Raw genomic sequence first — 26,994 nt, forward strand, 5'->3', positions numbered from 1 at the left:
GAGCTTATAGTAGCAGAACGTGTCACTCTGTGCCCAGTTGTCAGGTCAGGTGCGATCACTGTTAGACAACAAGCCACCAAGATCACTGCATTGCCATCATTTACCATTGATAAGTGCTTTTTGTACATTAAGTTTTCCTTCACTTTGAGTACACTTATTAACTGTTCATTGTACATTTGTGTATTTTTTTTTTATTACAATGGCACCAGCTGCCTGTTACCCATGTACATCTTATGGTCAAGGCTTTATTAAGGATTTTATGACAGTTGGATCTGATGAAGCACGCAAAGATTGTTTGTTCTGCGTAATTTATAACAACCTTGAAGAGAAATTTAAACAAAGTGATGTAAATGAAATTAAGGCAGAGCTCAGAGCCATAACTGTGGAAAAGTTAATACAAAGGGAAGAGAAACAGAGTTTGAAAATGACACTCTGTGATCTAACTCTCATTATCTTCCCCTCAGTGCCTACTTTCCCCTGCCATCCTGGTCTACCCCTCCCTCGTTTGCACCCTTTCCACACAACATCCTCTTCCATACTTATCCAGTGTCCAGTGCCTGCCTAACCCATACCTGATGGAACCCTTCCCCCACAGCCTTTGTCCCCATGGCCCCTCCTAAACCTCATGTTCACCCTACCCCTCAGCCCCCTGTCCTGCTACCTCCTTTCACTCCCAACTAAACTCCTTTCACCCTCACCCAGACTATCAGTCCCATCCCTCCACTGTGGTTTTCCCTTGCCCAAATTTCCAAAACCTCCAAGTCTACATCACATCTCAACCATCCATCTAGCTGATCCCCTCCTTTCTCATGGGACCACTTTCCCCCTTCCACCCCCCATCAGCAAACACCTTTGAGCAATCAATTTGCAGTACTCGGTGACTTGCAAGAAAAGAGCGAAGAAGACTTTTCCTTGATTATAGGTGACTCGGTAAGAAACCTAGGTAAACACTTATTGGGGAATTAGAAAGCTAAGAGAACAGTCCATGTCAACCCCGGTGGTAGGATTTCCCACATTAAACAGAAGGTGAAAGACATTAAAGTACCTAGCTTAAAAGTCATGTTTAGCAGTGAATGGTGGGTACATTGATGTTTACCATAAGAATTCAAGTTCAGGAGTTATCGTAGAAGAATACAGTGATCTGATTGGCACCCTGAAAAATAGATCAGTGATAGGCAAGTGTTTTGGGAGCAGCTGAGTGAGTGTGTTAGCAGCTTTCATGCATGAGACCAGGTTATAGTGATGGGTGATTTGAATGCAAAGGTGAGTAATATGGCAGTTGAGGGTGTAATTGTTGTACATGGGGTGTTCAGTGTTGTAAATGGAAATGGTGAAGAGCTTGTAGATTTGTGTGCTGAAAAAGGACTGGTGATTCGGGATACCTGGTATAAAAAGAGAAATATACATAAGTATACATATGTAAGTTAACCCTGGGAATAGGGGAGAAAGAATACTTCCCACGTTTTCCCTGCATGTTGTAGAAAGTGACTAAAAGGGTAGGGAGCGTGGGGCTGCAAATCCTTCCCTCTTTTTTTTTTTTTTTAATTTTCCAAAAGAGGAACAGAGAAGGGGGCCAAGTGAGTATATTCCCCCAAACGCTCAGTCTTCTGTTCTTAACGCTGCCTTGCTAATGCGGTAAATGGCAAATAGTATGAAAAAAACATATGTAAGTAGGAGAGATGGCCAGAGAGCATTATTGGATTATGTGTTAATTGATAGTTGCATGAAAGAGAGACTTTTGGATGTTAATGTGCTGAGAGGGGCAACTGGAAGCATGTCTGATCATTATCTAGTGGAGGCGAAGGTAAAGATATGTATAGGTTTTCAGAAAAGAAGAGAGAATGTTGGGATGAAGAGAGTGGTGACAGTAAGTGGGCTTGGAAAGGAGACTTGTGCGAGGAATTACCAGAAGAGATTGAGTGCAGAATGGAAAATGGTGAGAACAAAGGACATAAGGGGAGTGAGGGAGGAATGGGATGTATTTAGGGAAACAGTGATGGCTTGCGCAAAAGATGCTTATGGCATGAGAAAGGTGGGAGGTGAGCAGATTAGAAAGGGTAGTGAGTGGTGAGATGAAGAAGTAAGATTGTTAGTGAAAGAGAAGAGAGAGGCGTTAGGACGAGTTTTGCAGGGAAGTAGTGTGAATGACTGGGAGCTGTTTAAAAGACAGAGGCAGGAGGTCAAGAGAAAGGTGCAAGAGATGAAAAAGAGGGCAAATGAGAGTTGGGATGAGAGAGTATCATTAGATTTTAGGGAGAATATAAAGATGTTTCTCCCCTGTCCCTGGGGATGGGGGAGAAAGAATACTTCCCATGCATTCCTCACGTGTCGTAGAAAGCGACTAAAGGGGACGGGAGCGGGGGAGCTGGAAATCCTCCCCTCCTTGTATTTTAACTTTCTAAAAGGGAGACAGAAGAAGGAGTCACACAAGCTCATCCTCCTCGAAGGCTCAGATTGGGGTGTCTAAATGTGTGTGGATTTAACCAAGATGAGAAAAAAGGAGAGATAGGTAGTATGTTTAAGGAAAGGAACCTGGATGTTTTGGTTCTGAGTGAAACGAATCTCAAGGGTAAAGGGGAAGAGTGGTTTGGGAATGTCTTGGGAGTAAAGTCAGGGGTTAGTGAGAGGACAAGAGCAAGGGAAGGAGTAGCACTACTTGTGAAACAGGAGTGGTGGGAGTATGTGATAGAGTGTAAGAAAGTAAACTCTAGATTGATATGGGTAAAATTGAAAGTGGATGGAGAGAGATGGGTGATTATTGGTGCATATGCACATGGGCATGAGAAGAAAGATCATGAGAGGCAAGTGTTTTGGAAGCAGCTGAATGAGTGTGTTAGTAGTTTGATGCACAAGACCAGGTTATAGTGATGGGTGATTTGAATGCAAAGGTGAGTAATATGGCAGTTGAGGGTGTAATTGTTGTACATGGGGTGTTCAGTGTTGTAAATGGAAATGGTGAAGAGCTTGTAGATTTGTGTGCTGAAAAAGGACTGGTGATTGGGAATACCTGGTTTAAAAAGAGAGATATACATAAGTATACATATGTAAGTTAACCCTGGGAATAGGGGAGAAAAGAATACTTCCCACGTTTTCCCTGCATGTTGTAGAAAGTGACTAAAAGGGTAGGGAGCGTGGGGCTGCAAATCCTTCCCTCTTTTTTTTTTTTAATTTTCCAAAAGAGGAACAGAGAAGGGGGCCAAGTGAGTATATTCCCCCAAACGCTCAGTCTTCTGTTCTTAACGCTGCCTTGCTAATGCGGTAAATGGCAAATAGTATGAAAAAAACATATGTAAGTAGGAGAGATGGCCAGAGAGCATTATTGGATTATGTGTTAATTGATAGTTGCATGAAAGAGAGACTTTTGGATGTTAATGTGCTGAGAGGGACAACTGGAAGCATGTCTGATCATTATCTAGTGGAGGCGAAGGTAAAGATATGTATAGGTTTTCAGAAAAGAAGAGAGAATGTTGGGATGAAGAGAGTGGTGACAGTAAGTGGGCTTGGAAAGGAGACTTGTGCGAGGAATTACCAGAAGAGATTGAGTGCAGAATGGAAAATGGTGAGAACAAAGGACATAAGGGAGTGAGGGAGGAATGGGATGTATTTAGGGAAACAGTGATGGCTTGCGCAAAAGATGCTTATGGCATGAGAAAGGTGGGAGGTGAGCAGATTAGAAAGGGTAGTGAGTGGTGAGATGAAGAAGTAAGATTGTTAGTGAAAGAGAAGAGAGAGGCGTTAGGACGATTTTGCAGGGAAGTAGTGTGAATGACTGGGAGCTGTTTAAAAGACAGAGGCAGGAGGTCAAGAGAAAGGTGCAAGAGATGAAAAAGAGGGCAAATGAGAGTTGGGATGAGAGAGTATCATTAGATTTTAGGGAGAATATAAAGATGTTTCTCCCCTGTCCTGGGGATGGGGGAGAAAGAATACTTCCCATGCATTCCTCACGTGTCGTAGAAAGCGACTAAAGGGGACGGGAGCGGGGGAGCTGGAAATCCTCCCCTCCTTGTATTTTAACTTTCTAAAAGGGAAACAGAAGAAGGAGTCACACAAGCTCATCCTCCTCGAAGGCTCAGATTGGGGTGTCTAAATGTGTGTGGATTTAACCAAGATGAGAAAAAAGGAGAGATAGGTAGTATGTTTAAGGAAAGGAACCTGGATGTTTTGGTTCTGAGTGAAACGAATCTCAAGGGTAAAGGGGAAGAGTGGTTTGGGAATGTCTTGGGAGTAAAGTCAGGGGTTAGTGAGAGGACAAGAGCAAGGGAAGGAGTAGCACTACTTGTGAAACAGGAGTGGTGGGAGTATGTGATAGAGTGTAAGAAAGTAAACTCTAGATTGATATGGGTAAAATTGAAAGTGGATGGAGAGAGATGGGTGATTATTGGTGCATATGCACATGGGCATGAGAAGAAAGATCATGAGAGGCAAGTGTTTTGGAAGCAGCTGAATGAGTGTGTTAGTAGTTTTGATGCACAAGACCAGGTTATAGTGATGGGTGATTTGAATGCAAAGGTGAGTAATGTGGCAGTTGAGGGAATAATTGGTGTACATAGGGTGTTCAGTGTTGTAAATGGAAATGGTTGAAGAGCTTGTAGATTTGTGTGCTGAAAAAGGACTGGTGATTGGGAATACCTGGTTTAAAAAGAGAGATATACATAAGTATACATATGTAAGTTAACCCTGGGAATAGGGGAGAAAGAATACTTCCCACGTTTTCCCTGCATGTTGTAGAAAGTGACTAAAAGGGTAGGGAGCGTGGGGCTGCAAATCCTTCCCTCTTTTTTTTTTTTTTTAATTTTCCAAAAGAGGAACAGAGAAGGGGGCCAAGTGAGTATATTCCCCCAAACGCTCAGTCTTCTGTTCTTAACGCTGCCTTGCTAATGCGGTAAATGGCAAATAGTATGAAAAAAACATATGTAAGTAGGAGAGATGGCCAGAGAGCATTATTGGATTATGTGTTAATTGATAGTTGCATGAAAGAGAGACTTTTGGATGTTAATGTGCTGAGAGGGACAACTGGAAGCATGTCTGATCATTATCTAATGGAGGCGAAGGTAAAGATATGTATAGGTTTTCAGAAAAGAAGAGAGAATGTTGGGATGAAGAGAGTGGTGACAGTAAGTGGGCTTGGAAAGGAGACTTGTGCGAGGAATTACCAGAAGAGATTGAGTGCAGAATGGAAAATGGTGAGAACAAAGGACATAAGGGGAGTGAGGGAGGAATGGGATGTATTTAGGGAAACAGTGATGGCTTGCGCAAAAGATGCTTATGGCATGAGAAAGGTGGGAGGTGAGCAGATTAGAAAGGGTAGTGAGTGGTGAGATGAAGAAGTAAGATTGTTAGTGAAAGAGAAGAGAGAGGCGTTAGGACGAGTTTTGCAGGGAAGTAGTGTGAATGACTGGGAGCTGTTTAAAAGACAGAGGCAGGAGGTCAAGAGAAAGGTGCAAGAGATGAAAAAGAGGGCAAATGAGAGTTGGGATGAGAGAGTATCATTAGATTTTAGGGAGAATATAAAGATGTTTCTCCCCTATCCCTGGGGATGGGGGAGAAAGAATACTTCCCATGCATTCCTCACGTGTCGTAGAAAGCGACTAAAGGGGACGGGAGCGGGGGGAGCTGGAAATCCTCCCCTCCTTGTATTTTAACTTTCTAAAAGGGAAACAGAAGAAGGAGTCACGCGAGCTCATCCTCCTCGAAGGCTCAGATTGGGGTGTCTAAATGTGTGTGGATTTAACCAAGATGAGAAAAAAGGAGAGATAGGTAGTATGTTTAAGGAAAGGAACCTGGATGTTTTGGTTCTGAGTGAAACGAATCTCAAGGGTAAAGGGGAAGAGTGGTTTGGGAATGTCTTGGGAGTAAAGTCAGGGGTTAGTGAGAGGACAAGAGCAAGGGAAGGAGTAGCACTACTTGTGAAACAGGAGTGGTGGGAGTATGTGATAGAGTGTAAGAAAGTAAACTCTAGATTGATATGGGTAAAATTGAAAGTGGATGGAGAGAGATGGGTGATTATTGGTGCATATGCACATGGGCATGAGAAGAAAGATCATGAGAGGCAAGTGTTTTGGAAGCAGCTGAATGAGTGTGTTAGTAGTTTTGATGCACAAGACCAGGTTATAGTGATGGGTGATTTGAATGCAAAGGTGAGTAATGTGGCAGTTGAGGGAATAATTGGTGTACATAGGGTGTTCAGTGTTGTAAATGGAAATGGTGAAGAGCTTGTAGATGTATGCGCTGAAAAAGGACTGGTGATTGGGAATACCTGGTTTAAAAAGAGAGATATACATAAGTATAGGTATGTAAGTAGGAGAGATGGCCAGAGAGCGTTATTGGATTACGTGTTAATTGATAGGCGTGCGAAAGAGATACTTTTGGATGTTAATGTGCTGAGAGGTGCAACTGGAGGGATGTCTGATCATTATCTTATGGAGGTGAAGGTGAAGATTAGTAGAGGTTTTCAGAAAAGAAGAGAGGATGTTGGGGTGAAGAGAGTGGTGAGAGTAAGTGAGCTTGGGAAGGAGACTTGTGTGAGGAAGTACCAGGAGAGACTGAGTACAGAATGGAAAAAGGTGAGAACAAAGGAGGTAAGGGGAGTGGGGGAGGAATGGGATGTATTTAGGGAAGCAGTGATGGCTTTTGCAAAAGATGCTTGTGGCATAAGAAGCGTGGGAGGTGGGCAGATTAGAAAGGTAGTGTGTGGTGGGATGAAGAAGTAAGAATATTAGTGAAAGAGAAGAGAGAGGCATTTGGACAATTTTTGCAGGGAAATAATGCAAATGAGTGGGAGATGTATCAAAGAAAGAGGCAGGAGGTTAAGAGAAAGGTGCAAGAGGTGAAAAAGAGGGCAAATGAGAGTTGGGGTGAGAGAATATCATTAAATTTTAGGGAGAATAAAAAGATGTTTTGGAAGGAGGTAAATAAGGTGTGTAAGACAAGGGAACAAATGGGAACTTCAGTGAAGGGGGCTAGTGGGGAGGTAATAACAAGTAGTGGTGATGTGAGAAGGAGATGGAGTGAGTATTTTGAAGGTATGTTGAATGTGTTTGATGATAGAGTGGCAGATATAGGGTGCTTTGGTTGAGGTAGTGTGCAAAGTGATAGGGTTAGGGAAAATGATTTGGTAAACAGAGAAGAGGTAATAAAAGCTTCGCGGAAGATGAAAGCTGGCAAGGCAGCGGGTTTGGATGGTATTGCAGTGGAATTTATTAAAAAGAGGGTGACTGTATTGTTGACTGGTTGGTAAGGTTATTTAATGTATGTATGACTCATGGTGAGGTGCCTGAGGATTGGCGGAATGCTTGCATAGTGCCATTGTACAAAGGCAAAGGGGATAAAAGTAAGTGCTCAAATTACAGAGGTATAAGTTTGTTGAGTATTCCTGGGAAATTATATGGGAGGGTACTGATTGAGAGGGTGAAGGCATTTACAGAGCATCAGATTGAGGAAGAGCATTGTGGTTTTAGAAGTGGTAGAGGATGTGTGGATCAGGTGTTTGCTTTGAAGAATGTATGTGAGAAATACTTAGAAAAGCAAATGGATTTGTATGTAGCATTTATGGATCTGGAGAAGGCATATGATAGAGATGCTCTGTGAAAGGTATTAAGAATATATGGTGGGGGGGGGAAGTTGTTAGAAGCAGTGAAAAGTTTTTATGGAGGATGTAAGGCATGTGTATGTGTAGGAAGAAAGGAAAGTGATTGGTTCTCAGTGAATGTAGGTTTGCGGCAGGGGTGTGTGATGTCTCCATGGTTGTTTAATTTGTATATGGATGTGGTTGTTAGGGAGATGAATGCAAGAGTTTTGGAAAGAATATGCAGTCTGTTGTGGATGAAAGAGCTTGTGAAGTGAGTCAGTTGTTGTTCACTGATGATACAGTGCTTGTGGCTGATTCATGTGAGAAACTGCAAAAGCTGGTGACTGAGTTTGGTAAAGTGTGTGAGAGAAGAAAGCTGAGAGTAAATGTGAATAAGAGCAAGGTTATTAGGTACAGTAGGGCTGAGGGACAAGTCAGCTGGGAGGTAAGTTTGAATGGAGAAAAACTGGAAGTGAAGTGTTTTAGATATCAGGGAGTGGATTTGGCAGCGGATGGAACCATGGGAGCGGAAGTGAATCATAGTGTGGGGAGGGGGCGAAGGTTCTGGGAGCATTGAAGAATGTATGGAAGTCGAGAACATTATCTTGGAAAGTAAAAATGGGTATGTTTGAAGGAATAGTGTTTCCAACAATGTTATATGGTTGCGAGGCGTGGGCTATGGATAGAGTTGTGTGCAGGAGGGTGGATGTGCTGGAAATGAGATGTTTGAGGACAATATGTGGTGTGAGGTGGTTTGATCGAGTAAGTAATAATAGGGTAAGAGAGATGTGTTGTAATAAAAAGTGTGGTTGAGAGAGCAGAAGAGGGTGTTTTGAAATTGTTTGGTCACATGGAGAGAATGAGTGAGGAAAGATTGACCAAGAGAATATATGTGTCGGAGGTGGAGGGAATGAGGAGAAGTGGGAGACGAAATTGGAGGTGGAAAGATGGAGTGAAAAGATTTTGAGTGATTGGGGCCTGAACATGCGGGAGGGTGAAAGCCGTGAAAGGAATAGAGTGAATTGGAACGATGTGGTATACCGGGGTCGACGTGCTGTCAATGGATTGAACCAGGGCATGTGAAGCGTCTGGGGTAAACCATGGAAAGTTTTGTGGGGCCTGGATATGGAAAGGGAGCTGTGGTTTCAGTGCACTATTACATGGCAGGGAGAGACTGAGTGTGAATGAATGTGGCCATTGTTGTCTTTCCCTAGTGCTACCTCGCGCACATGAGGGGGGAGGGGGTTGTTATTTCATGTGTGGCGGGGTGGCGATGGGAATGAATAAAGGCAGACAGTATGAGTTATGTACATGTGTATATATGTATATGTCTTTGTGTGTATATATATGTATACGTTGAGATGTATAGGTATGTATATATGTGTGTGTGGACGTGTATGTATATACATGTGTATATGGGTGGGTTGGGCCATTCTTTCGTCTGTTTCCTTGTGCTGCCTTGCTAACGCGGGAGACAGCAACAAAGCAAAATAGATAAATAAATAAAAAGATGTTTTGGAAGGAGGTAAATAAAGTGTGTAAGACAAGGGAACAAATGGGAACATTGGTGAAGGGGGCTAATAGGGAGGTAATAATAAGTAGTGGAGAAGTGAGAAGGAGATGGAGTGAGTATTTTGAATGTTCGTTGAATGTGTTTGATGATAGAGTAGCAGATATAGAGTGTTTTGGTTGAGGTGGTGTGCAAAGTGAGAGGGTCAGGAAGAATTTGTTTGGTAATCAGAGAAGAGGTAGTGAAAGCTTTGCGGAAGATGAAAGCCAGCAAGGTGGTGGGTTTGGAAGGTATTGTAGTGGAATTTATTAAAAAAAGGGAGTGACTGTGTTGTTGATTGATTGGTAAGGACATGTATGGATCATGGTGAAGTGCCTTAGGATTGGTGGAATGCATCCATAGTGCCATTGTATATAGGTAAAGAGGATAAGGGTGAGTGTTCAAATTACAGAGGTATAAGTTTGTTGAGTATTCCTGGGAAGTTATATGGGAGGGTATTGATTGAGAGGGTGAAGGAATGTACTGAGCATCAGATTGGGGAAGAGCAGTGTGGTTTCAGAAGTGGTAGAGGATGTGTGGATCTGGTGTTTGCTTTGAAGAATGTATGTGAGATATACTTTGAAAAGCAAATGGATTTGTATGTAGCATTTATGGATCTAGAGAAAGCATATGATAGAGTTGATAGAGATGTTTTGTGGAAGGTATTAAGAGTATTCGGTGTGGGAGGTAAGTTGCTAGAAGCAGCGAAAAGTTTCTATCAAGGATGTAAGGCATGTGTACGAGTAGGAAGAGAGGAAAGTGATTGGTTCTCAGTGAATTTAGGTTTGTGGCAGAGGTGCGTGATGTCTCCCTGGGTGTTTAATTTGTTTATGGATGGGGTTGTTAGGGAGGTGAATGCAAGAGTTTTGAAGAGAGGGGCAAATATGCAGTCTGTTGATCAGAGGGCTTGGGAAGTGAGTCAGTTGTTCGCTGATGATACAGTGCTGGTGGTTGATACAGGTGAGAAACTGCAGAAGTTGGTGACTGAGTTTGGTAAAGTGTGTGAAAGAAGAAACTTGACAGTAAATGTGAATAAGAGCAAGGTTGTTAGGTTCAGTAAGGTTAAGGGACAAGTTAATTGGGAGGTAAGTTTGAATGGAGAAAAACTGGAGGAAGTGAAGTGTTTGAGATATCTGGGAGTGGATTTAGCAGTGGATGGAACCATGGAAGCAGAAATGAGTCACAGGGTGGGGGAGGGGGCAATGGCTGTGGGAGTGTTGAAGAATGTGTGGAAGGCGAGAACGTTATCTCGGAAAGCAAAAATGGGTATGTTTGAAGGAATAATGGTTCCAACAATGTTGTGTGGTTGCGAGGCGTAGGCTGTAGGTAGGGTTGTGCGGAGGAGAGTGGATGTGTTGAAAATTAAATGTTTGAGGATATGTGGTGTGAAGTGGTTTGATCGAGTAAGTAATGAAAAGGTAAGAGAGATGAGTGGTAATAAAGAGTGTGGTTGAGAGAGCAGAAGAGGGTATATTGAAATGATTTCGTCACATGGAGAGAATGAGTGAGGAAAGATTGACCAAGAGGATATATGTGTCAGAGGTGGAGGGAACGAGAAGTGGGAGACAAATTGGAGGTGGAAAGATGGAGTGTAAAAGATTTTGAGTGATTGGGGCCTTTTGAACATACAGGAGGGTGAAAAGTGTGCAAGGAATAGAGTGATTTGGAATGATGTGGTATACCGGGGTCCGTGCTGTTAATGGATTGAACCAGGGCATGTGAAGCGTCTGGGATAAACTATGGAAAGTTTTGTGGGGCCTAGATGTGGAAAGGGAACTGCGGTTTCGGTGCATTACACATGATAGCTAGAGACTGAGTTGGAACGAATGTGGCCTTTGTTATTTTTTTCTAGCTCTTCCTTGCATGTGCGCAGGGGGGTGGTGGAGGGTGCCATTTTCATATGTGGCGGGTTGGCGATGGGAATGGATGAAGGCAGTAAGTATGGATATGTACATGTATATATATGTCTGTGTATGTATATGTATGTATATGTTGAAATGTATAGGGACATATATGTGTGTGTTTGGGCATTTATGTATATACTTGTGTATGTGGTTGGGTTGGGTCATTCTCTTGTTTATTTCCATTCACTACCTTGCTAACATGGGAGACAGCGACTAAGTATGATAAAAAAACAAAAAAAAACATTGTTTTTGCTGGTGCTTCCCCTCAACTTAATGTAGGTAACTAATCTCTTAAGTAGTGCACTAGGTGTACATGAAAGACTGAAATGTTTGTGTACTGATGCTAACATCAGTTTTGTAGATCCATGACTCAAATTCAAAAAAGGAAGGAACTATATAACAGAGATGGCATCCACCTCTACAACAAAGGGCAGAACTAGCAATGTGAATCAGATCAGATTGCCTTACAACTACAGGGGAAAATTTTTATTGAAACCTGGTAGAGGTCGGTGTGTTGACTGTATCAAAAGGGTGGTTTAGGTTAGGTCAGATCATATTACATATCACACAAGGGAGGTCAGAACGAATCCCCTCCCAACCCCATCAGACAGTGATGTTGGGGATGCAGGTCATGGGGGCTTTTCATACCTAGGTCTAAAGATAGCCAGTCACCAGATCGTACCACCAGTCTATTACAGATATCACTTAAGAAAATTAGATGGACTCAACATAAATATCAGATCCATCAAAAACAAATAGCTGAATTGCATTTTTTGTTTATAGTGAACACATTGATATCATTGGTTCAACAAAGTCATTTCTGAACACTAAAAAGAATGATCTGATTAGTATGTACTTTCTGCCAGACTGCAAATTATTTGTAAGGGACAGAGACAATTGAGGAGGCAGAACTACATTGTATGTAAAATCTTACCTAAACCCCATCGAAATTCAGACTGCATCATCTGCTGCTGTTGGACACCTGTGTTCAGATTAGCATAGAATCCTTCAAACTTTACATAAACATCATTTATAGACACCCTGGTCAATCAGCAGATATTGACATTGTCGTGTACAAGAGTTTACAAAAGCAATACAGGATAAGAACTCGATCATTCTTAGGGATTTCGATCTTCCAGAAATCAACTGACAAACTATCTCAGATGTAGAAAGTGAATCTGCTAGACTTATCAACTTTGTTGAAGCTGGTAAGGGAAGCTATTATACTTGATCTAGTTCTTGCATCCCTGGAGTTATTAGTAACTAATACTAGTGTTGGAGAACATTTTGGCAAATGTGACCTGTAACATGGATAGGTTCAACATAAATCTCAAAACTGACTCCCATAAAACCAATGCTATTACCCTTAACTGTATAGGGCAGATTTTAATGGGCTGTATGATGCATTAAAGAGTCACCCTTGTTGGTCCCTGCCCAAAGGAATTATGGGCTAGTTTTAACATCATCAAATCACATTCATTCCCTTGCATGACAAGCAATAAAACCAACAAGTCTGAATGGTACTCCCAAGATATTGCAAGAGCTTTGTGGTGCAGAAATAAACTCTATATGCTTAAGAAATCAGATAATGACCCAAATATTGCAAAACAATATAATGCAGTTAAAAGAAAAGTGAAGGTCCTTATCAAAGATGCCAAGAGAGATTATAGGATGAGTATTGGAAGAGATAGTAATGGAGATCCTAAAAGATATAGATTATTATTTCATTTTTTTTATCATACTTTGTCGCTGTCTCCCGCATTAGTGAGGTAGCGCAAGGCAACAGACAAAAGAATGGCCCAACCCACCCACATACACATGTATATACAGACACGTCCACACACATATACATACCTATACATTTCAATGTATACACACGTATACATACACAGACTTTTTTTTTTATTATACTTTGTCGCTGTCTTCTGTGTTAGCAAGGTAGTGCAAGGAAACAGATGAAAGGGTGGCCCAACTCACCCACATACACATGTATATACATACACATCCACACATGCATATATACATACCTATACATCTTAATGTAAACATATATATACACACACAGACATATACATATGTACACATGTATGTAATTCATACTTTCTGCCCTTATTCATTCCTGTCGCCACCCCGCCACACATGACATGACAACCCTCTCCCCCTGCATGTGTGCAAGGTAGTGCTAGGAAAAGACACAAGACACAAAGGCCACATTCGTTCACACTCATTCACTAGCAGTCATGTGTAATGCACCAAAACCACAGCTCCCTTTCCACATGTAGTCCCCACAAAACTTTCCATGGTTTACCCCAGACGCTTCACATGCCCTGGTTTAATCCATTGACGGCACATCGACCTCAGTATACCACATCGTTCCAATTCACTCTATTCCTTGCACGTCTTTCACCCTCCTGTATGTTCACGCCTCGATTACTCAAAATCATTTTCACTCCATCCTTCCACCTCCAATTTGGTCTCCCACTTCTCCCCATTCCCTCCACGTCTGACACATATATATATCCTCTTTTTTCAATCTTTCCTCACTCATTCTCTCTATGAGACCAAACCATTTCAGTACACCCTCTTCTGCTCTCTCTACCGCACTTTTGTTATTACCACACATCTCTTTTATCCTTTCAGTACTTAATCGATCAAACCACCTCACACCACATAATGTCCTCAAACATCTCATTACCATCTCATCTACCCTCCTCCATGCAACCCAATCTATAGCCCACGCCTCGCAACCATATAACATTGTTGGAATCACTATTCCTTCAAACATACCCATTTTTGCTGTCTGAGATAATGTTTTCACCTTCCACACATTCTTCAACGCACCCAGAACCTTCGCCCCTACCCCTCTATGTGACACACTTCTGCTTCCATGGTTTCATCCGCTGCTAAATCCACTCCCAGATAGCTAAAACACTTCACTTCCTCCATTTTTTCTCCGTTCAGACTTACCTCCCAACTGATTTGTTCCTCAACCCTACTGACCCTGATAACCTTGCTCTTACTTACATTTACTCTCAGCTTTCTTCTCTCACACTTTACCAAACTCAGTCACCATTTTCTGCAGTTTCTCACCCGAATCAGCCACCAACGCTGTATCATCAGCGAACAACAACTGATTCACTTCCCAAGCCTTCTCTTCGACAACAGACTGCATACTTGTCCGTCTCCAAAACTCTTGCATTCACCTCCCTAACAACCCCATCCATAAACAAATTAACAACCATAGAGACATCACGCACCCCTGCTGCAAACCGACTCACTGGGTACCAATCACTTTCCTCTCTTCCTACTCATACACATGCCTTACATCCCCAATAAAAACTTTTCACTGCTTCCAGCAACTTGCCTCCCACACCATATACTCTCACTACCTTCCACATAGCATCTCTATCATCCCTATCATAATGCTGTCTCTAGATCCATAAATGCTACATACAGATCCATTTGTTTTTCTAAGTATTTCTCACATGCATTCTTCAAAGCAAATACCTGATCCACACCTCCTCTACCACTTCTAAAACCACACTGCTCTTCCCCAATCTGATGCTCTGTACATTACTTCACCCTCTCAATCAATACCCTCCCATATAATTTCCCAGGAATACTCAACAAACTTATATCTCTATAATTTGAACACTCACCTGTGTCCCCTTTGCCTTTGTACAATGGCACTATGCATGCATTCTACCAATCCTCAGGCACTTCACCATGAACCGTACATACATTGAACATCATTGCAATGCCATCCAAACCCGCCGGCTTTCATCTTCTGCAAGGCTTTCATTACCTCTTCTCTGCTTACCAAATCATTCTTCCTGACCCTCTCACTTCACACACCACCTTGACCAGAAAACCCTATCTCTGCCACTCTATCATCAAACACATTCAACAAACCTCTAAATTTTCACTGCATCTCCTCACATCACCACTACTTGTTATTACCTCCCCATTAGCCCCCTTCACCAATGTTCCCATTTGTTCTCTTGTTATACACACTTTATTTACCTCCTTCCAAAACATCTTTTTATCCTCCTTAGAATTTAATGATACTCTCACCCCAACTCATATTTGCCTTGTTTTTCACCTCTTGCACCTCTCTCTTGACCTCCTGCCTCTTTATTTTTTACATCTCCTAGTCATTTGCACTATATCCCTGGAAAAATCATATAAATGCCTCTCTCTTCTCTTTCAATAATAATCTTACTTCTTCATCCCACCACTCACTACCCTTTCAAATCTGCACACCTCCCACCTTTCTCATGCCATAAGCATCTTTTGCGCAAGCCATCACTGCTTCCCTAAGTACATCCCATTCCTCCCTCACCTCCCTTACGTCATTTGCTATCACTTTTTTCCATTCTGCACTCAATCTCTCCTGGTACTTCCTCACACAAGTCTCCTTTCCAAGCTCACTTACTCTCCCTACTCCCTTCACCCCAAAATTCTCTTATCTCTCCTGAAAAACCTCTACAAATCTTCAACTTCGCCTCCACAAGATAATGATCAGACACCCCTCCAGTTGCCCCTCTCAGCTGATTAACGTCCAAAAGTCTCTCTTTCATTCACCTATCAATTAATATGTAATCCAGTAATGCTCTTTGCTCATCTTTCCTACTTACATATGTCTACTTATGTATATCTCTTTTTAAACCAGATATTCCCAATCACCAGTCTTTTTTCTGCACGCAAATCTACAAGCTCTTCACCATTTTCATTCACAACACTGAACTCATATATACCAATTATTCCCTTAACTGCCTACATTACTCACCTTTGCATTCAAATCACCCATCACTATAACCCAGTCTTGTGCATCAAAGCCCCTAACATAGTCTCTCAGCTGCTCCCAAATCATCCTCATCTTCATTTACTAAGGGTCACATTCCACTCCTAATGTGTTTCTTTTTATTGATATATCTATATCCCCCTCCTTGTATTTTAACTTTCTAAAAGGGGGAAAGATATAGATATATCAATAAAAAGAACCATATTAGGAGTGGAATGTGACCCTTAGTAAATGAGGGTGGGGAATCCACAGTGGACAATAAAAACAGCGCTGAACAAGTTTTTTCAGTTTGGTTTTACAATAGAAAGCAACGGCATGAATTTTGAGACAGTGATAAATAGCACTCAGACAATACAAGAATTCACTGTCACAGTTAGAGAAGTACTAATGCAGATATATAAGTTAAGACTATTAAAAGCCCATGTCCTGATCATTTTTTGTCTATGAGTGATGAAAAAACGTCAATCATGAGATTGCTGGACTGTTAACCCATATCTTCAGTAAATTGCTCCAGGATGTGATAGTCCCACTGGACTATAGAATGGCAGATGTCACTCCTTTATACAAAAAGGGAAGCCATGAATTGCAAGGTAGTTACCATCCAGTTAGCCTCACATCAGTTACATGTAAACTTCTGGAGTTGATTATTAGAGATGAATTCATAGCCTATCTGGAATAACACAGGCTGATCAATAATGCACAGCATGGTTTTAGAAGATGCAACTCATGCCTTGCAAACCTCCTTGAATTTTATCATACGTTACTCAATATCCACAAGACAAAAACAATAGATATGATATATATGGACTTCCAGAAAGCATTTGGCAAAGTCCTTCCCATGTTGAATTGATGCACAAAGTTCAGGCCCAGAGGATTACTGGTTGCATAGGAATTTGGATAGAAGCCTGGATAAGTGATGGGCAGCAGAGAGTTGTAATGAATGGGGAATCATCACTGTGGTCACCCATTACTATTGGAGTCCCTCAGGGATCTGTACTTGGGCTTATACTTTACATCATTTATATTGATGATATTCATGTAGGGCTAAATAACGTAGTGACCAAATTTGCATATGACAAAGAACGGCAATGCCATATTAATACTGAGCGAGATATGCCAAGATTGCAAGAGGATCTAGATAGAATCGATGAATGGTCTAGTAAATGGCAAATGCCATTTAATGTCAGTAGATGTCAGCTGTTACAAGTAGGAAAGTTTAAGAATTTTATTATGAACCTGTAGTAAGGGAGATGTAAGGGGTCACTGTCTCCAATAACTTTGAAATCTGCCAGCATTGCGATGAAGCTACCAAGAGAGGAATTAGGATGGGAGAGTTTATAAACAAACTTTACATACAAAATCAAGGATGTGATATTGCCACTATACCTAATTCTAGTTAGACCACACCCCGAAAATGCATTGCAGTCTCTTAAATTGGGAGCAGTGCAACAAAGAGCAACTAAGTTGAGTCCCTTCTTGCGTAACAAACCACATGAGGAGAGGCTGTGAGAATTAAAGTTGTTGATACTAAGCAAGAGGCACCTCTGGGGCAAATTTGTAGAATGTTTCAAAATACTTAAACAGTTTTACGTCAATATTGAACATTTTTTTTAAAGTAGCACCAGCATTACGGATGAGAGGAAATGGATTAAAACTTAGAGGTCACCGAGTTAATCTGGGCTTTACAGAATATTTTTTTATGGACGACGTCATTGATGCGTGGAATAAGCTCCCCGAAAATGTTGTTCAGAGCAACACCCGTCATATCTTCAAATGTAAGGCTTGATCATCACTTGTCACTTTCCAATATCGAGTAATTCATTTAATCAGTCAACATAATACAGTGATATATCATGGATTTGTATGTAGCATTTATGGATCTGGAGAAGGCATATGATAGAGTTGATAGAGATGCTCTGTGGAAGGTATTAAGAATATATGGTGTGGGAGGCAAGTTGTTAGAAGCAGTGAAAAGTTTTTATCGAGGATGTAAGGCATGTGTACGTGTAGGAAGAGAGGAAAGTGATTGGTTCTCAGTGAATGTAGGTTTGCGGCAGGGGTGTGTGATGTCTCCATGGTTGTTTAATTTGTTTATGGATGGGGTTGTTAGGGAGGTAAATGCAAGAGTCTTGGAAAGAGGGGCAAGTATGAAGTCTGTTGGGGATGAGAGAGCTTGGGAAGTGAGTCAGTTGTTGTTCGCTGATGATACAGCGCTGGTGGCGGATTCATGTGAGAAACTGCAGAAGCTGGTGACGGAGTTTGGTAAAGTGTGTGGAAGAAGAAAGTTAAGAGTAAATGTGAATAAGAGCAAGGTTATTAGGTACAGTAGGGTTGAGGGTCAAGTCAATTGGGAGGTGAGTTTGAATGGAGAAAAACTGGAGGAAGTGAAGTGTTTTAGATATCTGGGAGTGGATCTGTCAGCGGATGGAACCATGGAAGCGGAAGTGGATCATAGGGTGGGGGAGGGGGCGAAAATTTTGGGAGCCTTGAAAAATGTGTGGAAGTCGAGAACATTATCCCGGAAAGCAAAAATGGGTATGTTTGAAGGAATAGTAGTTCCAACAATGTTGTATGGTTGCGAGGCGTGGGCTATGGATAGAGTTGTGCGCAGGAGGATGGATGTGCTGGAAATGAGATGTTTGAGGACAATGTGTGGTGTGAGGTGGTTTGATCGAGTAAGTAACGTAAGGGTAAGAGAGATGTGTGGAAATAAAAAGAGCGTGGTTGAGAGAGCAGAAGAGGGTGTTTTGAAATGGTTTGGGCACATGGAGAGAATGAGTGAGGAAAGATTGACCAAGAGGATATATGTGTCGGAGGTGGAGGGAACGAGGAGAAGACCTAGCATCTCAGCCACTGATCTCTCCCTGGCCATGATGCAGTAACATACCAACATTGATTAACCCAAGTCACCTGCTTTGAGAGAGTAAATAAGAATTGTTGTATCATTCTTCAACCTAAGAAATGCTATAGGCATGGTAAGTCAAGAGGCTGGAGCTCAAGATTATCGTTACTATTGTCTTTATAACATACAGTAAAGAGATGCATATCGTTGGTGATGGGATGCGTGACATATTCATATTCATTCTACCTTATGACTTTCCTATAGAAATTTCCTTCAGGTCTATTAATTCTGCAAGGTATTTTTTTTTCTTCCTGTTCTCCTGCGAGCATCTGCCGGAGGGATTGGAGGGTGAGGAGAAAGCCTTTGCCTTGCTATTCTTTTCTACTGCTTACAATTTTTTTTTCTGCCACACCAGTAATCATATGACACAGCAGCTTGCTGAATATTGCATGGTCTAGCTAGTGGTTAGGGTACACAAGCAAACATCTCCCAGGAGCATAAACTAAAGTAGTACCTATAGAAGAGGGAAAGTGAACTAACATTGTAGCATAGGGCAAGAGGTTCAAGCTTGGAAGTTTAACTGGGAGAATTAATAAGTTGGACCACTTTCAACTCAACTCTGTCAAGTAAGGATGCAGAGCTAGAACTCCAGAAGTGAAAGCAGTACTCTGTACAAGGCTGAATTAATCCTTTGTATAAATGGAGCACCTGTTCAAAAGAAAAGAAGTGTTGACAACTAAACTGGACTCCTAGTTTCTTAGAGGCAGACGTAGCTATTTCCAAATTGTGGGGTTTCTAAGAAAGAGTGGATGTTATAGTAATACCAAGTATGTTCACTAAGTTAAGAGGTGGAATTACAGAACTTTCTTAGGAGAGATGAGAGTTGTGAATAGTTTTCGATAGAGAAATGGGTAGGAATTGGATCTTTGCAAGGTTTCATCTACTCCACTGAAATATCCTGTCCAAGTCGGATTTTATTGAAGATGCTGTCAAGACGAGATGCAGATTGATGAGAGAAGAAGGAACAGAATTGTAGGATGTAGATGATTGCAGTGTTGAGTTCTCAGCATATGTGTGTATTTGGTTGTATGAACAAGAGAGAAAATCATTGAAAAGAGAAAAAGTGTAGAGGGACACCACTGTTGATGGAGAAAGGGAGAGGCTGATACATCAAAAACCACATAGATGGATCAGCTTGAGAGAAAGCTAGACATGAAGGATCAAAGTGAGGGAGGGAAGCCAAAAGATGGGAGCTTAGAGACTAGACCTCGATGTCACATCCTGTGAAAAGCTTAGGATATGATATATCAAGGGCAACTACATACAACTCCCTGAGATCTTTCAGGGATGACTAGACATTAGTACAATAAGAAAGAATATTACCAGTGTGTCTCTCTTTACAGAAGCCATACTGGTGACCAGAGAGAAGGCTGAGATTCAAAGTGTGTAAGGACATGGGAGTTGAAGAGGAATTCAGGGACATTGGAAATGGTATATGTCAAAACAGTAGGACAATAGTTAGAAGGGTCAGAACAGTCACCCATTTTAAGGATGGGATGTATCAATGCTTGTTTCCAAGAAAAAGGGAAAATTTTGTTTTTTCAACAGAAATGGAACATATGAGCAAACACGGGTGCAAGGTCAGAGGCACACTCTTTCAGTACTGGGTATGGATGCCATCAGGACCATTATCCTTGCTTGTGTCCAGGGAGAAAAGTGTTTTTTGGATAGTCTGAAAAGAAATGGTGAGGGGCAGACGATTAGTAAGAGGCGCATAAGAGGGAGAAAGAATGTTAAACTCATCCAGGGTAGAGTTACAGGAGAAACAAGAACAAAGAGAGTTACTTTATCTGTTGGAGAGACAGCTATAGTACCATCAGAATGGAAAAGTGAGGGTGAGGTAGAGCGACAGAAGTTGTTAGAGATGTCCTTAGCTAAAGACCAGAAAGACTGATCAGTAGAAGATGAGGAGAGGTTATCGCACTTCCTTTGATTAAAGGAACACTTAGCCTGATGGATTATTTGCTTGCAAGTGATTACAGGCAGTGGTAAAAGCTGAATGGGAGTCAGAGGAATGCTAGATTTCCAAACCTGATATGCCTGATCCCTTGCCTGAATGGCCTCAGAACAGGAACAGTTGAACCATGGATTGGAGGAAGAGGGGATAAATGCTTCTATTCTCACAAGAATAACCTCTGTTATGTGTTTGGTAAAGGCAAAAGCATCATCACAAAAGAGACAATAATTTACTCAAGGAAAGTCAGAAAAGAAGTAACATAATTTATTCCAGTCAGCTATGTTGAGGTGCCAGTACTTAAGCTTAACAGGGCTGCTGGAGGGGGTGGTGCCATTAAAACAGATACAATTATCAGAGAGTGATGAGATGAACCAGTTGGAGGTGAGATTGTGTAATTACAGCGGGATGGACTAGAGGTGAAAAAGAGATCCAGAATGGTCACGGTGGTTAGGAATATGGGTAGGAGTGGAGATGATTTGTTCTAAATCATTGAGAATGGTGAATGTGAGGGCTTCATTCCCTCGACCATATGTATGGGAAGATTTCAACCATTCCCTATAGTGACCATTGAAATCTCTGAAGTAGAGGATCTCAGTCTCATGGTAGGAGTTTACATTGTTGAAGAAAGATATAAGATTTGTAAAATTGGGAGAGCAATAGGTGGAACAGAGGAAAAAATTTGGTAGTTAGGGGACATACTGTGAGCCACATAACATCAAAATTTAGGGACTCAAGATCGTTGATAAATGCAGCAGGTGTGTTGATGTTGGAATAAGCACAGACACCATCTTTGAACTGGAATTGTGAGCAGAGATTATGGTTGGATTTGAAAAAGGGACTAGGGAGAACAACTGTGTCTCAAAGAGAAGTAACACATTAGGAGAGGTACTCGACAAATGTTGGTCAATAGAGGAGAGGTTGACCAATAGAGGAGAGGTTACTAGAGAGACCATGAATGCTGGTATAGTAACTAAAAAAAGAAAAGAAAAGGTCTAACTGAGAGGAAAAGGCCATAGGAGGGGTTGGTACTGCAACTGTCAGAGCCCTCTTTTTCATTGGTGGTAGAGTTAGGCTGGAACCTGGGGATTCCTAGCACCAGATGATGCCAGGGACCAAGGGCCATAGATTTGTTGAACTCTAATGATTATGCTTAAAGATGTTTTAGTGGACAGGAGTTGGCAAGAGCACTTATTCAAAAAAATAAGTGAGGTTTGAATAGGTGTATGGTGCTTGTAAGAAGATGGTAGGACTTGTCCATTAGTCCAGTTTTGATGAGACAGAAAGTAAGACAAGCAACCCTAACATTGAGAGTGTAAGATGGTTCCAGACACCCTTTTAACACTTCTCAGTCAGGATGGTAGTACATCATGGGGGGGCTGCCATCAACAGTCTACTACTTACCTAATGATGATTGTTTGATGTATACATAAGCAAAAATGTCGATGGCCAGACAAATGTGTATACTCTACGGGTCAGCTTCGTACCTTGGGTAGGGTGTCTGGATACCTTGACCACACGGAGGTTAAAAGACACACACACTAGACTTCTATTGTTTGTATGTGTGTCCCAACCTCATTTTGGTTGGGACAGCATGGACTTTAATCTCATGCAGCTCCAATGGAGTGACAAATATGCCAGTGGACAGACAAATGTATATACACCACAGGTTGTCTCCGAACCCTGGTTAGGACATCTAGCTACTTTGGCCACACGGAGGTTAAAAGACTTCTGGTGTTTTTACGTGTGTCCTAACCTCATCTTGGTGGAGATAGCATGGACTTTAATCTCATGCAGTTCCAATGGTGTGAAAATATGTTGATGGGCAAACAAATGTATATACACCATGTGTTGGCTTTGAACCCTGGGTAGGGCATCCAGTTACCTCAGCCACATGGAGATTAAAAGACACACACACTAGACTTCTAGTGTTTTTATGTGTGTTCCAACTTCATCTCGGTAGGGATAGCATGGACTTTAATCTCACATAGCTCCAACGATGTGACAAATATGTCAATGGATAAACAAATGTATATACACCACGGGTTAGCTTTGAACCCTGGGTAGGGCGTCTGGCTACTTTGGCCACACGGAGGTTAAAAGAAACACACACTAGACTTTTAGTGTTTTTATGTGTGTCCCAACCTCATCTAGGTAGAGACAGTGTGGACTGTATAATCTCATGCAGTTCCAATGGTGTGACAAATATATTGATGGACAGGCAAATGTATGTACACCATGGGTTGGCTTCGAAACCTGGGTAGGGCGTCTGGCTACCTTCGCCACCTGGAGGTGAAAAGACACACACTAGACTTCTAGTGTTTTTATGTGTCTCAGCCTTATCTTGTTGGGGATAGCATGGACTTTAATGTCACGTGGCTCCGATGGTATGAGAAATATGTCCATGTGGCCAGGGTAGCTGAACATCCTACCCAGGGTTCAAAGACGACCCGTGGTGTATATACATTTGTCTGTCCATTGACATATTCATCACACCATCGGAGCTGCGTGAGATTAAAGTCTATGCTATCCCCACTGAGATGAGGTTGGGACATACGTAAAAATGCTAGAAGTCCAGTGTGTGTGTCTTTTAACCTTCGTTTGGCCAAGGTAGCTGTACTCCCTATCCAGGGTTGGAAGCCAACCTGTGGTGTATATATATATATATAAGTAAAATTGAATGCCACTTTAATTTACAGTCTGGTCAACAATAAAACAAATGGAAATGAATAAATTTGAATTCAGAAACATTTCACATGCAGAATTGATGGCCTGAAGCAAATTATAACAAGAGATTGAAAGAACTCAGATTTTACTGCCCAGAAAGAAAATGGGAGATGCCCGATAAATATATATGACAACAAGTTAAATCATGAATAATAATGTTTAGAATCTGAATTGAAAATGTGGAATTATCATTTAGAACATTACCTGGGAATACACCTTAAAGATATGACAAAAAATGTCAAAAAAAAAAAAAATATTGGAAAGACTTGAGTGCAATACCAGGATTATCCACAGAAACCTTACAAAGAAAACGATTAATGGTTAAGGTAATCCCTAGTGAACCTCAAATTGTGAGCTATTTAAAATGTGTAGCAGAGAGAAATACTATTATTCAATAAGCAATACATGCAATGAGCTCTACACTCTAGTTAGCCCTCCCATTATGGAAAAATCTTGTAGGTATATGGGTACTCCCTCTGCCTTTTTCACTTTATCTTTTGCTTTTTTTTCCCCTGTACCTTTCCTCTCCTGTTTTAACCTTGATTTTTCATAGTTTTAAGTTCTGGTATTCTGGTCTGCTCCTGACACTTTTGCTTTTGAACCAGTTTACTTTTGTTGCAAGCCGTATGCAACTTACCTAATTTTGTAAATTATGAATGTTGTGCAACGATAAAATTTTTTCTCGCCATCAAGATATAGTTCATTTATAAAAACATATGAAAATTTCAGGAAGAAACTCATTGTCCAAGAAGTTGTGTATGAGGAAATTCCGGAAGACGAGGAAGATGGTGGAAGTGAAACAAATGGTTCCTGTTCCACCACAAATAACATTATGGTAAGTAAATGTAACTGAATAGTTCTTAGAAATGTTTAATTTTGAGTACTTTTGTAATTCTTATGCTGAATACATTGTCAACCATTTTTTGTGAAGAATAGCTCACCGTTATGATTAAGACTTCTTTCATACTTTACATTGCATCATGATATAAGTGTTTTAAAAGAACATGTAGACACATATTTGTTTTGGCATCTGAGTTGTATTAACTAGGGAGTTGTTATTTTGTGATAGAAAATTTTATCTGCATTACTCTCAATTCATAACCAAAATCAGGGTTGTCGTCTGTCTATTGATGATATGAAAAACGTTGAAATGGATCAAGACATTTTTTTTTCCTGCCCATGTCTGTTCCTTATAACAAAGAAAAATACTGGTAAAAGATAGGACCAAGTGGGAAACCCATTCCAGCACCATCAGTTTGTTTAAACAACTCACAGCTAAGACAAACTTGCTATATTTAACAAAGAGGCCTAAAAGAGTCAAGAATACAGATTTGGTAATATCCATTAAAGTTTCTAATCCCTGCATAAGTTTGGTTTTCCAGAGTTTAACAAATCTGTTTTGAAGGATGTTTTAGCCCTCATTGATGAAGTTTACTTGTTTGTTTTTATTAGTGAACTGTTTAAACAAATTGACAGTGTTGCACAGGTTTCTCCTCTTGGTATGACGTGTTGTCATTAACAGGAATGGCTGGAAATATGCCCTAGTCAATATAAGCCTTTATTATACCATTGATGCTTTTGCATGACATTTCCAGCTTCACATTTGTCTTAAATGCTTCCCTTTTAAGAGTACCCCAGCAAACAACATGATGATGTAGTTATTTTCTATGAAAATCCTATCCACATCATCATTGCTCTTTTTCCAGTTGTTGTTCTATGATGAAAACGACATTTGTTACTCCATTCTTGTTTTACTCAGGTGGATCAGGTACATAAATCCCCTGAATATTACACACACAATACAGTCACCCCCTTTTTTAATAAATTCCACTGCAATACCATCCAAACCTGCTGCCTTGCCGGCTTTCATCTTCCGCAAAGCTTTCACTACCTCTTCTCTGTTTACCAAATCATTTTCCCTAACCCTCTCACTTTGCACACCACCTCGACCAAAACACCCTATATCTGCCACTCTATCATCAAACACATTCAACAAACCTTCAAAATACTCACTCCATCTCCTTCTCACATCACCACTACTTGTTATCACCTCCCCATTTGCGCCCTTCACTGAAGTTCCCATTTGCTCCCTTGTCTTACGCACTTTATTTACCTCCTTCCAGAACATCTTTTTATTCTCCCTAAAATTTGATGATACTCTCTCACCCCAACTCTCATTTGCCCTTTTTTTCACCTCTTGCACCTTTCTCTTGACCTCCTGTCTCTTTCTTTTATACATCTCCCACTCAATTGCATTTTTTCCCTGCAAAAATCGTCCAAATGCCTCTCTCTTCTCTTTCACTAATACTCTTACTTCTTCATCCCACCACTCACTACCCTTTCTAATCAACCCACCTCCCACTCTTCTCATGCCACAAGCATCTTTTGCGCAATCCATCACTGATTCCCTAAATACATCCCATTCCTCCCCCACTCCCCTTACTTCCATTGTTCTCACCTTTTTCCATTCTGTACTCAGTCTCTCCTGGTACTTCCTCACACAGGTCTCCTTCTCAAGCTCACTTACTCTCACCACCCTCTTCACCCCAACATTCACTCTTCTTTTCTGAAAACCCATACAAATCTTCACCTTAGCCTCCACAAGATAATGATCAGATATCCCTCCAGTTGCACCTCTCAGCACATTAACATCCAAAAGTCTCTCTTTCGCACGCCTGTCAATTAACACGTAATCCAATAACGCTCTCTGGCCATCTCTCCTACTTACATAAGTATACTTATGTATATCTCGCTTTTTAAACCAGGTATTCCCAATCATCAGTCCTTTTTCAGCACATAAATCTACAAGCTCTTCACCATTTCCATTTACAACACTGAACACCCCATGTATACCAATTATTCCCTCAACTGCCACATTACTCACCTTTGCATTCAAATCACCCATCACTATGACCCGGTCTCGTGCATCAAAACCACTAACACACTCATTCAGCTGCTCCCAAAACACTTGCCTCTCTTGATCTTTCTTCTCATGCCCAGGTGCATATGCACCAATAATCACCCACCTCTCTCCATCAACTTTCAGTTTTACCCATATTAATCGAGAATTTACTTTCTTACACTCTATCACATACTCCCACAACTCCTGTTTCAGGAGTATTGCTACTCCTTCCCTTGCTCTTGTCCTCTCACCAACCCCTGACTTTACTCCCCAGACATTCCCAAACCACTCTTCCCCTTTACCCTTGAGCTTCGTTTCACTCAGAGCCAGAACATCCAGGTTCCTTTCCTCAAACATACTACCTATCTCTCCTTTTTTCACATCTTGGTTACATCCACACACATTTAGGTACCCCACTCTGAGCCTTCGAGGAGGATGAGCACTCCCCGCGTGACTCCTTCTTCTGTTTCCCATTTTAGAAAGTTAATACAAGGAGGGGAGGATGTCTGGCCCCCCGCTCCCGTCCCCTCTAGTCGCTTTCTACGACACGCGAGGAATACGTGGGAAGTATTCTTTCACCCCTATCCCCAGGGATAATATACATATATATATACATATACACATACACACACATACACATACATACGCACATATACACACACACACACATACATATATATACATA

At 41.3% G+C, this 26,994-nt stretch overlaps 1 protein-coding gene across 10 annotated transcripts in view; it reads left to right on the forward strand.

The window, feature by feature from the left end:
* The window catches only part of LOC139757869 (uncharacterized), a 283,058-nt gene that overhangs the window by 149,920 nt on the left and 106,144 nt on the right, over positions 1 to 26,994 (forward strand). For all 10 annotated transcript variants that reach the window (XM_071678788.1, XM_071678787.1, XM_071678784.1 and 7 more), the window contains one exon: positions 24,137 to 24,242. In XM_071678788.1, the coding sequence (XP_071534889.1) occupies positions 24,137 to 24,242 (106 nt within the window). The remainder of the gene's footprint in view (positions 1 to 24,136; positions 24,243 to 26,994) is intronic.

The sequence above is a fragment of the Panulirus ornatus genome, chromosome 28, assembly GCF_036320965.1.
Source record: "Panulirus ornatus isolate Po-2019 chromosome 28, ASM3632096v1, whole genome shotgun sequence".
In the NCBI taxonomy this organism is placed as follows: domain Eukaryota; kingdom Metazoa; phylum Arthropoda; class Malacostraca; order Decapoda; family Palinuridae; genus Panulirus; species Panulirus ornatus.